This window comes from Dendrobium catenatum, unplaced genomic scaffold, assembly GCF_001605985.2.
Source record: "Dendrobium catenatum unplaced genomic scaffold, ASM160598v2 fragScaff_scaffold_1579, whole genome shotgun sequence".
Taxonomy (NCBI): Eukaryota; Viridiplantae; Streptophyta; class Magnoliopsida; order Asparagales; family Orchidaceae; genus Dendrobium; species Dendrobium catenatum.
The window spans coordinates 976,361-988,829 of NW_021320041.1; the positions used below are offsets into that span (position 1 = coordinate 976,361).

At 34.0% G+C, this 12,469-nt stretch overlaps 1 protein-coding gene across 2 annotated transcripts in view; it reads right to left on the reverse strand.

The window, feature by feature from the left end:
• Positions 1–235: 235 nt before the first annotated feature.
• LOC110112812 overlaps positions 236–12,469 on the reverse strand; it is a 31,150-nt gene continuing 18,916 nt past the window's right edge. The window contains exons 3-6 of one of the 2 annotated variants that reach the window (XM_020845150.2): positions 8,659–8,743; positions 8,104–8,158; positions 552–672; positions 236–481 (exon numbers count right to left, since the gene is read on the reverse strand). In XM_020845150.2, the coding sequence (XP_020700809.1) occupies positions 395–481; positions 552–672; positions 8,104–8,158; positions 8,659–8,743 (348 nt within the window). In that variant the 3' untranslated portion in view covers positions 236–394. Of the gene's footprint in view, positions 482–551; positions 691–8,103; positions 8,159–8,658; positions 8,744–12,469 lie in introns of both variants that reach the window. The other variant, XM_020845149.2, reaches the window with a different exon arrangement.

Consider the following 12,469-nt stretch of genomic DNA (forward strand, 5'->3'; position numbering starts at 1 on the left):
TAAAAAAATACAAAAGTTGAACAAGTCGGTTCACTAGAATCGTGGCTGATTCAACCGAAATAGTTGAACCAGCAGTTTTGTCCGGTTTTGAATGGTTTGGTGCAGATGCGGTTCTTAGGATAAACCGAACCCGTCATAAGACCGGTTCACATTGAACCAGTTGGACTGAACGGTCATGTCCGATTTTTAAAACATTGATAAAAGATCATACATAAGGAATCAGGAAGCTTGGGTAAAAAAAAAAAAGAGAAAATAGAATAATGCATCTTATCCATTATATATCAAAGAAACAGCTCTATTCAAAACAAAACTAGCTTCCATCCAAAAGCAATGTAAATGAAAATCCCATTGATTGCTTAATGCGCTTCACAGCATAACTCATCCACGGACTACATTAAGCGCTGCTCCCTTCTTTGACATCAAAAGATGAACGCAGAGCCTTCCAGATAGGAACCAGCAATTTAAGAGGAGGTTTTAATTCCTGCAATATCACTTTCAATATTCCTAACAATACCAAGACTTTTCAAAAGCTGAGGGGATACTTTCTGTACCTGGAACACAAGCATGAGCTGATCTTCCCCATGCAGAATCAAGGCGAGGCTCCAGTAGCAGGTGAAAGGAGTCACACACTCATTTAACACTGGCCTTAGAATCTTGCCACCCGGAACAAATCTACGAGCAATTTTCCCACTAATAAGAATAGCAAGGTACCAGAACGTCAATTATCATTATAATTGGAGGGTAAATATCTAAATTTTCAATTATCCAATTCACTTTTGATGGCTGAGATTACTTTCTCAAAATCACAGTGATTTTGAATTTCGAAACTGCTAGAATCAATCCCAGCAATCTAAAGTGGATAAGATGGCAAGGATTGAAGAACTTTATTACCTAATTGTCACGGTGATTGTAGAGGATCCGAATCATTAGAAACTTGAGTTTTTTCTAAGTAGAAATAAGAGAGGAGTATTTTCTTTTTTCTTTTCAAGAAAACTAATAGATCGGTTGAATGAGGGATAAAATATGAAACTAGTTATAAAAATAGAAGGAAGATTTGTGATAAAAGATCAAGAAAATAAGTTGGAGAGAAAGCATTTGAAGGTAAGTAATGGTAAGGATTACTATTATGCATTTCCTACACTAATCTAAATTATTTTTTTGGAAATAATGCATAAACAAAATATTATCAGACAGAGAAAGCTGATGTAGATATAAAATAAGATGAACAAAATTACACAATGCACGAATTTGTGGATCACAAACTCTTAATTTAGAGAAGTTCATTACTTGTTTGAAAATTGAAAATATGAAATAGAACATGTGTAGATGAAAATTAAATAGCCATTTAGTAAAAAAATTTCCCTCTATTTCATCAACAAGAATATCCTGGAACATTATAGTGTGAAATTGGCTAATTATCTAAATAAACACAAAACTACTACACTATCCATATTTATAAAGCCTCACAAACTTTTGCAATATTCATAGTAACAATAGGGGATCATCTCAAATGAGCAATAAATTCGGTGCTAGATGGTTTATATCCTTCATTAATGCCCACCGTAATACCACTTCAAAAATCAAGGATTCAAAGAAGGAAACAAATGTTATTGAAAAAAATGCATTTTTATTTGTTAACCACCTTATCAACAAACATATAAATGTTATTCTCCAAGTGTATTAAAAAATAAATCACCACCATGGATATAACCTTTTCAAAAATTCAATCTTATTTCCCTAAAAATCACATTTAGTTTATGCAAGCCATTTTGCTTAACTTCTAGGCATGTTGCCATTTATATATCCCATTCTCTATGTTCCTTTCACATTAATTCCATTTATTGAATTTATGTCTCTATGTGAGAATCCATATCAAGTTGTACTTGTCTAGCCTATCATACAAATGATTATAGCATAGGATAGGAGCGACTTTCTAATGTATCTACTTATGGAGGTTTCGTTAAGGAGGTTGAAGTTGCAACTTGCAATAAAAAGGCTACGAAAGAAAGTAATCATTCATTCCCATAACAAACTTAAAAGGGAAAAAAGATATCAAAGAAACAACAACAACTAATTATTATTCCACTACGTGGTGTCAGCCATATAAATCATTGTTTCTTCAATATGTCTTATTAAAAGTTAAATTTGTGGGCTCCAAAAATTTGGCCCCGGCCTCCGCCCGCTTTTTTGCTTTTTCTTCGGCGAGGGAGTTTTAACAGAATTAAGTTCCGGGGTAAATTTTGAAAGGCAAATGGGTTTGTAGATAAGACACTACCCAGAGATTTCGCCCTCATTTTGTGAGGATTTTATGATCTAAGTTATGGTTTCCTATAGGCGCAAGCCCCTATAGTTAATTACCCCTCCCGATAACAAGAGAGAACTTTCGATTAAGGCTAGTCGTTGATCAGATACGTAAATAATATATGTTATCTAGCATATAGTAGCAGCATAGGTATTTAGAAATATGTAAAGTTCAAGGTTTGATATTTAAAATTTTGAAATTGCACAATCTTACACTTAAAGTAGATGGTGGGGGAATGGATGATGGACCCGATCAAGATCCCATGGTTCCGTCATCCCGGGTCATCATGTTCCCTAGTCTACTTAGTCAAAGGAGGTAGTCGACCCAACCTGACAGAAGGATCCTTGTTGGCAGCCATGGGTTGCTTCGTCCAAGGGAACCTTGTAGACCTGGGATGAATGTTTGCCTAAGGGGACAAATTTAAATCCACCTTAGCTAACAAAGGGCTTTGTGCCCTATTGATCATATCCTATTGATTCATATCTCAAGGATTTGATGCCACTAAGGAGCGTATTAGTTATGGCCATAACTGGTATTTCGTGGTGCCATTTGGCAGCAAAACCACTCGGTTCAGAGAGCCCCGGATCATAACTGCTTATCCTGTGGTGTCATTTGGCAGCAAAACTGCCGGTTAGAGGACACGTACCACGTCTTTACTGGTAGGAGATTGTTTGAGAATAGATCCTAGTGATATTTTCGACTAGGCATTAGCTTTATGTGAGCTGAAGTTATATTTGAATTTTTCTACCTCGGCAAACTGTTGCGGATAGTGGATAAATTTTACTTTGAGTGGTTGATGATTGAATTTCAATTTTAAATATTTTTTGAATTTTGGATTTTTGAGTATTTGGATGGCACTTTCAAGATATTTGAAATGAACCTCTCCGGTTGGGATTTGCATTCAACACGGCCATCATCGGGGTGTGGGGTCATTCATTGACTAAACCTTGTCGACCCTATCAACTTGCCGATAGAGGATCGGGTTTCGTAGACTTCATGTCTTTGTTTGTGAATTTTTTTTATTAAAGGCCTTGAAGGCCTAATATGAATACAACAACAACAACAACATCAAGCCTTTATCCCACTACGTGGGGTCGGCTACATGAATCCTTTTTCTCCATTGTGTCCTATTAAAAGCCAAATTCTCGTTTAAAGGCCTAATATGAATGTATAAAATAAATATTCCGGTCAACTTCGTAACCGCATATTTATCTGATGATTCGAACCCTACCTACTCCTATTTACCTGCTTATGAGGATCGAATTTCGTAGGCTTCATGCCTTTGTTTGTGAATTCTCTCTATTAAAGGCCTTGAAGGCCTAATATGAATGTACAAAATAAATATTCCGATCAATTTTGTGATAGTATATTTATCCGATGATTCGAACCCTGTCTACTCCTATTTATCTACTTAGGAGAATCGGGTTTCGTAGGTTTTATGCCTTTATTTAGTGAATTCTCTTGATTATAAGCCTTGAATGCCTAATATGAATGTATTAAAACAAATATACCGGTCGTCACAACCGTATATTTGTTTGAAGGTTCAAACCCTGTCGACTTCTATTGATCCGTATAGAAGGATCAGGTTTGAACCCGAATTCACTTATCGACCTGCGCAGCATCCCTATGCATCACGTGTGTACCAATAACACGTTCGTCCGGGCCCATGCGGGTCGAGATTGTATTTTTCCCTTTAGTGTACCTATGTGTATACAAATTACGATGCACATGTAGGGGTATTTTGAAATATTTTAGTTCTGCAGGTAATTGTCATTTGAATACACAACATTTCATTTGAGAGCTTATACACACCTTCTGTCTGCTAGTACGAGTGTCATGGATCCGGTGGTGTGGGGTGTAGATTGTAGATGCCTTCTGTCTGCTCATATAAGCATTGCAGATCCTGTGGCGTGTTGTAGCAGCTTCTAGATTGAGTTATTTGCTGCTGTGTACAGGTAGACTGTCGTACACTACTTATTTTCTGTAGGTGGATTGTACTGCACTAACGAATCTCCTACTTTATGTTTGTTGATGCTTGCATTCATTGTAGTCCTTAGGCATTCGTTCGCAGATAGTGTGTAATATTCATAGCGGGGCTCCAGCAGAAGCTCATGGGAGCTTGTATCTGTCGTATTCTTTATGCTTTTTATTGTGGTATTTGGCTCATATAGTACATTCGCCACTGCTACAAGTAGGCAGGTAAATGAATTCCTTCACAGGCTAAAATTGAATACATGATACTGCATTTACTGAAGTCTTTCTCATCTACCCATAAGTGGCATGTGGCACATATATCTGTCTTCGTAGAGAGCTTGTATGTATTGCAGATCTTTTAGCACTGCTTGCATGTATTCATACTTATAATGTTCCTTATGTGTTTTGCTCACTTTGCCACTTTCTTGCTTGTGTGTAAGTTATAGCAAACATTACAAATCATTCGTCCTCCTTAGAAATAACTTGTAGCATGCATGGTGAACTTGCATTATCAATATTTGCTTGCCATCAACTATATATACTTTTCAATTTCCATTACCTGTAAGCACATCGTCACCTTTCTCACAATTTCTATTGATTGTTGCTTTTGGGTGAGATATGAGAATCTCAATCATCATAAGTTATTGTTCACAGGAAATTGTTGTACACCATTTAAATGTGTTTGTAGCATGTTTTTCACATCACTTATTCATAAGTGGTACCTCACATCCTTCACTTGTTTCGATTGAAGAATTATCACATTCATTTGTACACCAATCTCTATTGTCCATAAAAGATTCATCCTCTATAAAGTACTACCAGTACTGTTGTTTGTAGGTAGATTTAGCTCATTCACTTTGTGTGTTAACATGTTGGATGGATTGTGCTCATCATACATTGTCAATACTTGCACCACTTACTATGACCATATCTGCTCATTTGTAAGCATGATTTGAGATGGATATTGTAAATTTTATATCATCGTACAAAAATTCCATGTCAAGTTTGAAATAAATTTATGCATAAGTCTTTACTTGTTTGCATGACATTTGAATGAGTACTTTACCCTTAAATTAAAGTGACAACTCGTTATCATTCCATTGGGGCTTTGATTTCATCATTCAAATCAATTTCTACTTGATTTTGAATCAAATGAGATTCAAGGTACAAGTTCAAGTTTGAGTCAAATGTGTTCAATCAAGTCCAATAAAATAAATCCTTCATGATTGTCCAAATTTTGCTCATTTATTTGAATTTGAGTTTAATTTATTTTATGTTCAAACTCATCCAATTTAAAGTCCATTTTCGTTCAGTTAGCAAGTTCAGTTCAAATCAGGGCCCCCTTTGGTCCTTAGAGTTCAATCAAGTTCATTGTTCAACTCATTCGAGTTCAAATAGTCCCCTGCTATCTTGTAGAGTTCAAGTATAATTCGATGTGCAAGTTCAAATTTCTCTTGCTTGAGTTTTGCTTAAGCCATTTGCTTAGTTATTCAAGTTTGAATTTAGTTCAATTGATATCCAAATCAGTGTCCAAATAAAGCTCCATATTGTTCCAAGTTCTTGTCTTTTTTCGGACAAAATTTTGGCAGCCTCCCAACGTCTCCCCCATTTAGGGGAAAAACCAAGAGGCAGCCTTCCCCTCGACGCTACGTGAGCGCTTCAGGTAGGTGTCAAAATGACACCGCGGTTGCAATTTTTTTATTTTATCTCCGCCCATTACATGAGCGTTTAAGGGTTTCGATCACATTTTGAAAGAGTAAAATTTATTTCCCCCCTCTGCACTACATGAGCGTTTGGAGGTACTTATAATTATTTTTTTTAAATCCCCCTCGCCACAAGCACCGTGCTGGTTTCCCTCGCTACTACGCTACGTGAGCGCGTAGGGGGTTTGCCGGCTCGTCGCTAGTATTGAAGAAGAATTTTTAAGTCGTCACAAGCGCCACGCCGGTTTCCCTCCCAACTACGCTAAGTGAGCGCGTAGGGAGTTTACTGGCCCGTTGCAAGCCACGAGAGAAGAATTTTTTTTTTAATAATAACAATATTATTATTATTCATAATAATATTACTAATGATAGTATTATTATTATTTATAATAATATTATTAAAATAATAGAAACTATACTATTATTATGATAATAATAATATTAACATTAATATTAATATTAATGTTAAAATGCATTTAGCATCAAAACATTGAAGTGAGGGAGAGAGAGAGACCCTTGATTAAGCTAGGGGTTGAGTTGGGTTGAGTGAGTGGGCTAAGTTGGAGTGAATTGGGCTGAGTGGGTTGAGTTGGAGTGAGTGGGCTATGGGTTTTATTTGAGTTAGGGATCGGTTGGGTATATGAGAATAGGGAGATCGGGTGGAGGCTTTGGCTCGGTTCGGGTATGAAGTCTAGGGCAGAGGAGATCAGGAGGCTTGTGGATGGAGCTCGATCGGAGGAGTGAGGTAAGGGTTTGATCTCTCTCTCTCTCTCTCTCTCCTCTCTGAGATCGGGATCGGGCTTGACGGGAAGAGGCGACGGAAGGTGGAGAGGGAGATACGATTGTGGCTTCGGGTTTGCGATCGTGTGGGGGGAACCAGCGGGAATGAATGAGAGCATCGCTCTCATTTTAAAGGGCACGAAGGGTAGCGATCGAAGCTATCATCGCAGGATTCGCGGGGAAGCGATGCAAACGGCGCCAAATCGGCGCGATTTCGGCAAGATTTTGAGGATCCGACATATATGAGGTTTATACGTTAGATTTCTTATTTCTTTCCTTTTTTTGTTCTTTACTTAGAGGTTAACAAAATTCTAATTTAAATCTAATAAAAAAATCATTTTTAATACTTTCTAACTAATTTTTTAGTTCTACCTCTACCTTTCTTCATATATGCCAAATATAATACATCAAGTCCCCTAAAAAGGTCATCGGAAGGCCAACATTTTATGAGACCAAACCATCTAAGCCGACTCTTTCTAGTCTTATCTATCATTGGGACTACTCCAACCTTATCACGTATATACTTGTTTCGCATTTTGTTTTTAAGTGTAAAGCCACTCATCGACCTAAGCATCCTTATCTCTGCAATACTTACCTTAATTCTATGCTTCTCTTTTAATGGCCAATATTCTACACCATAAAATAATGCATGTCTCACCACCATCATATAAAATTTTCCACTAAGTTTAATGGATACTTTTCTATCACAAAACAGATCTGATGAATTCCTCTACTTCAATCATCCAACTTAAATTCTACTAATAATATCCTCATATATTTCACAATTGCTTTGAAGAATAGATCCCATGATATCTTAAATGTGCACTTTTTTAATGTTTTGATCATCCAATACCACAATCCCACCACTACATCAATTATGACAAAAATTATACTCCTTACATTTGGTGTAAGAAACAAAGGTATCAAGCATACAATTAAAATATCTTACAAGATATGCTCCAACAATGAGAGGAGCAATGAATTGATCGAGCAGTATATGCATATGAAGCATGCTGAAAGATCATAGACACCTCATATTATTGGAAATGAGTTAGGTTTTCACCACCAAAAAAAATGACACTGGACAATATCAATAATGAGAATTCATTAATTGCTATAAATCAAAGACAGCATTCAACCGAAAGTTAATCATTTAAGATCAAATTTACCATGAAAGAAAAAAAAGATAACAGATGGAATTGCAGAATGAGAATACAAAACTATGGCAATCATAACAGGTACTAGTATTAAAAAACAAGTGGGAAAATAAAACACTTAACAGCACAAGGGCATGTTTCAATGTCAAACAAATTTCTCGAAGCAAAACTTTCTAAGATATCATACCTCCAATAATGAGTTTCAAGTTGCAACCCAAATTCTGGTAAAATCACTAATGACTCTGCATGGCAAGGGGATGAGAAAAAAAAGTGAATTTTACTAATGATGGAGTCTAAAGCTTCTAGAATAAGCTGTAAATGTCTAAAGCATCACCCATCAAATTATGGAAAGCACTCAAAATAAAGAATAAAGTTCACAATTATTTAAGTAGGACACCAGCTAGCACTAGTAATAATCCTAAAGTGAAAAGCTACGTTTTCCTTGCATTCACGACAACTTCAATGCAGTGAGATGCAACAACACCTAACCAAGATGATGTCCCTCAGGCAATTTTAAGTACTCTGTGTGCCTAAAAAATGTGTCTAATGCAATGAGGTCCAAGTTCACAGCACTGTTAAGTCTATTGATGCATCAAAAAAGCAACAAGAATCAGGCCAATTCATTGGTGAACCAACCAGCTTGGATTGTAATGTCTGAGCATAATGATTAATATTCAAAAAAAGAAATAAGATATAGCTGAATTTATAAAGTAGCACCAAAACATAGACACTTAAATCTCACCTTTTTTAACAGGCTTATATTGCATAAATTTGGCAAACAAAATAATCACAGTAATCTTCCAGATAGAACTACTGCAGAGTTTATCCTGTTAGTAACGATTCATAAAATATTTCAATTCACTGAATTTGTAACAATATAAAACGTTAAGAGTCACCATGAGCAAGAAAAAACATGCATTCCTTCTGAAATCATAATGAATTACTTCAACTTCTAAACTATAATAGTTATGAAATCCTATTTGCCACCTGAAAAACACATTAGTCTCTCGGGATATATTTGATGTTCTTTTGCACATACGAATGGGCTCATCACATAAAAATTTTCTCTTTAAAAAGAATAGAAGGTATATCAACAATGTAAAGTGGTATTTTAAAAACCATGGTGTCTACACAGAAAGTGGTACTTCATCAAATAATACATAAACACGCGACATGTTCATTTCTGTCATGGTTTAGCAGACTAACGTAGGCCAAATACTGGATATCTGCAAATTACCAGAGTTCTTTATGTGATTAGTTAAGTTGCAAATCAAAAATGATCATTCACCAAATGCATTACTCGAAAAGATAAAATTGTAGAAAAATAAAAAGAAAAAGATAACATTGTAGAAACATAAAGAGAATATTTTTGCAACGCAAGGCAATTCATAGAAAAGCTTAAAGAAAAGGAAATTAACTGAAAGTAAACTAATGTCAGATGTTACCAAGCCAAACTAATACAAGAAATCAGTGTAGTATTTGTTATACCGAGAAAGAATAGTCAGCAAATTTGCAAAGCTATTTCACTGATGGCACCTACAATTTATAGCGATATATTCGTCTTTTAATGAAGCAAACATGGCATGTCAAGACAAAGCAATAAAATGTGAAGATGATTAACGCCATATAGCATAAATAACAACATATATGAAAGCAACCATAATCTCATCGCAATATCACCGACCACAAAGGTAAGCAGTTTTATATCCTTACAGTTATCACAAATTTCATAAATAATTTATTGAGCATTAGGATCCAACTTATCATAAACAAAACTATAACCCAACTGAAATCAAAGAAAAAAAAAAGACTTCAACAGAACAATTTCTGAAATATTGAACTGGTGTTATAAATCAACGTGTCATTTTCATATCAAATAATTAGAATTTCAGGGAGGTAAGGATTTTAATTTACAAAACTCTCAATCAAGGTAAAAGGGCAAAAATGCAGCAAGAAGAAAGTTTTCATGATAATGCTTCAAGTAAATTATGATTTAAACTACTGTAGCTGTCCACTCATCACACGGCTCCAATTAAATCAATAAAGAAAGTTCAATTAGTTTATGACAACGGCAAGGCGATCATAAAAAAACACTGCATCAATATTAAGAAAAAAGAGCTCTTATGTATCTTCACTTATAAATAAAATAAACACAATTGTCCCTTCTATATAGAAAGCACAAGCTAAACAAAGATTACAACACATCATCATCAAGCCTTTATCCCACTACGTGAGGATGACACAGCATGAATCCTTCTCCATTGTGTCCCATTAAGAGTCAAATTCACATTTAAATCTAATAAAGAAATATCATTTCTAATGCTTTATAACCAAATCATTTTAGGCTTACCTCTACCTTTCTTAACATAGGCTAGATCTAATACATCAATGTTCCTAACCGTGTCATCGGAAGGCCGCCATTTTATGTGACAATTATGCAACCAAACCATCTAAAGGTGTCACGACTTGGCCCGGAGGCTCGAATTAACGAGGCAGTAATAGACGGTCGACTAGATTTTCAATTAATAACTAACTATTCTAATAAGCATAAAGAGCCACTAAAATCTCAAATTTGAAACAAATTAAAATTAAATCATTTAAATAAATCACAGCTCAGCGAGTAAAACATGCTTATCAATTACAATAACCCAAGGTAATTGGAACAATATGCATGAGCATTTTGATTGATATCATAAAGTAATTCCATTTAAATTTATTACATTTTAAGAATTTTCATATTATGCATATACAGTATATTTATCTATATCTTTCTTCTTTCTTATAATTAGTACAACCATCACAGGAGCCACCATCTAATTTAGTACTAATGAAAATACTCATTTTTCATTTTCTCCTTTTCCATAACCTTTTTTATTTATGTGCACAGGTAAATTGCATCCCCAGCCAATACCATAAGGGAGTGGACTCCATCAGTCAACATGCACATACAAGCATTTCTATATAATCTTTCATTCATTTATCATTCAATAATTTTGCATATACTAAATAATCATACTAACTATAAAATAATTTAATACGATCATTCAAATAGAAATACTATAATCTTACAATAACCATTAAGTAGCCAATATTAAGTAATTCAATGAACTTAAATTAAATTCAATGAACTTGAATAAAAGAAAACAAAATCAACAACAACAACAACAACATCAAGCCTTTATCCCACTACGTGGGGTCGGCTACATGAATCCTTTTTCTCCATTGTGTTCTATTAAAAGTCAAATTCTCATTTAAACCTAATAAAGAAAGGTCATTCCTAATATTTTCTAACCAAGTCTTTTTAGGTCTACCCCTACCTTTCTTAACATAAGTCAAATCTAATACCTCTACTCTCCTAACCGGGTCATCACAAGGCCGCCGTTTTATGTGACCAAACCATCTAAGACGACTCCCAATACCATAAGGGAGTGGACTCCATCAGTCAAAAGCACATACAAGCATTTCTATATAATCTTTCATTCATTTATCATTCAAATAATTTTTGCATATACCTAAATAATCATAACTAACATATAAAATAATTAATACGATCATTCAAATAGAAATACTATAATCTTACAATAACCATTAAGTAGCCAATATTAATTAATTCAATGAACTTAAATTAAATTCAATGAACTTGAATAAAAGAAAACAAACATTACTATAAAATAAAAGCATGAGTACTCACTTTGATTAGGATTGCTTGCTCTTAATGTCTTTGCTCTTTCTTCAATAAAATGACACATATAATAATACATGATTTCATAAGGTTATTTTGACTTATATATATCATATCTATCTCTAATTAATTATTAATTAATACCTCAATAGTTCTATATTTTAATAAAGAGAAATTTGTTATCCTCCTTTTAACAATTATGTATATGAACTATGATTTAATTTTAATTAAATTATAATATTTCCTATTTAATAACTTCTCATTTAAACATTAACCCTATCATCTTTAATAATTTAAATTTGTTCTCCTTTAAATTCTCATTGAAAATATGAATTTATTTATAAAATTTTATTAATTAATAAATTCCTTGCTTTAACTAATTAGTTATTCTCATTTAGATGATATATAACTAGTATCTCCAAATCCATTTCAAAATTAATAATTTAATTGAAATCTCTCAAAGATGCACTTTCTCCATTTATTTGCAATTATATCTATATAGTTCAATTTGATTATATTCTATAGTTTTAAATTTAATATAAAATGAAATTTTTCTTCTTTCCAAAATACTTATATTTATCTCTATAAATTATTTATTCTTCTCAATTAGGTTCATACTAATTATTTATTATATTTCTTAAATAAATTAAAGAATATAATAACATTAATTATTTAAATCTAAACTTTTAGATGAAATTTTAATAAATAACAAACTTACCTCTTTCTTTTTCCTCCAAGTCCTAGCCCGTCAGTTTGCTTCTCTCTCTCTCTCTCTCTCTTCTCTCTCTTCCTCTCTCTCTCTCTCTCATCTCTCTCTCGTCTTATAGGAATAAGCTCTATGAATCCAGTTACAGACAAAAGCTCCTGCGCT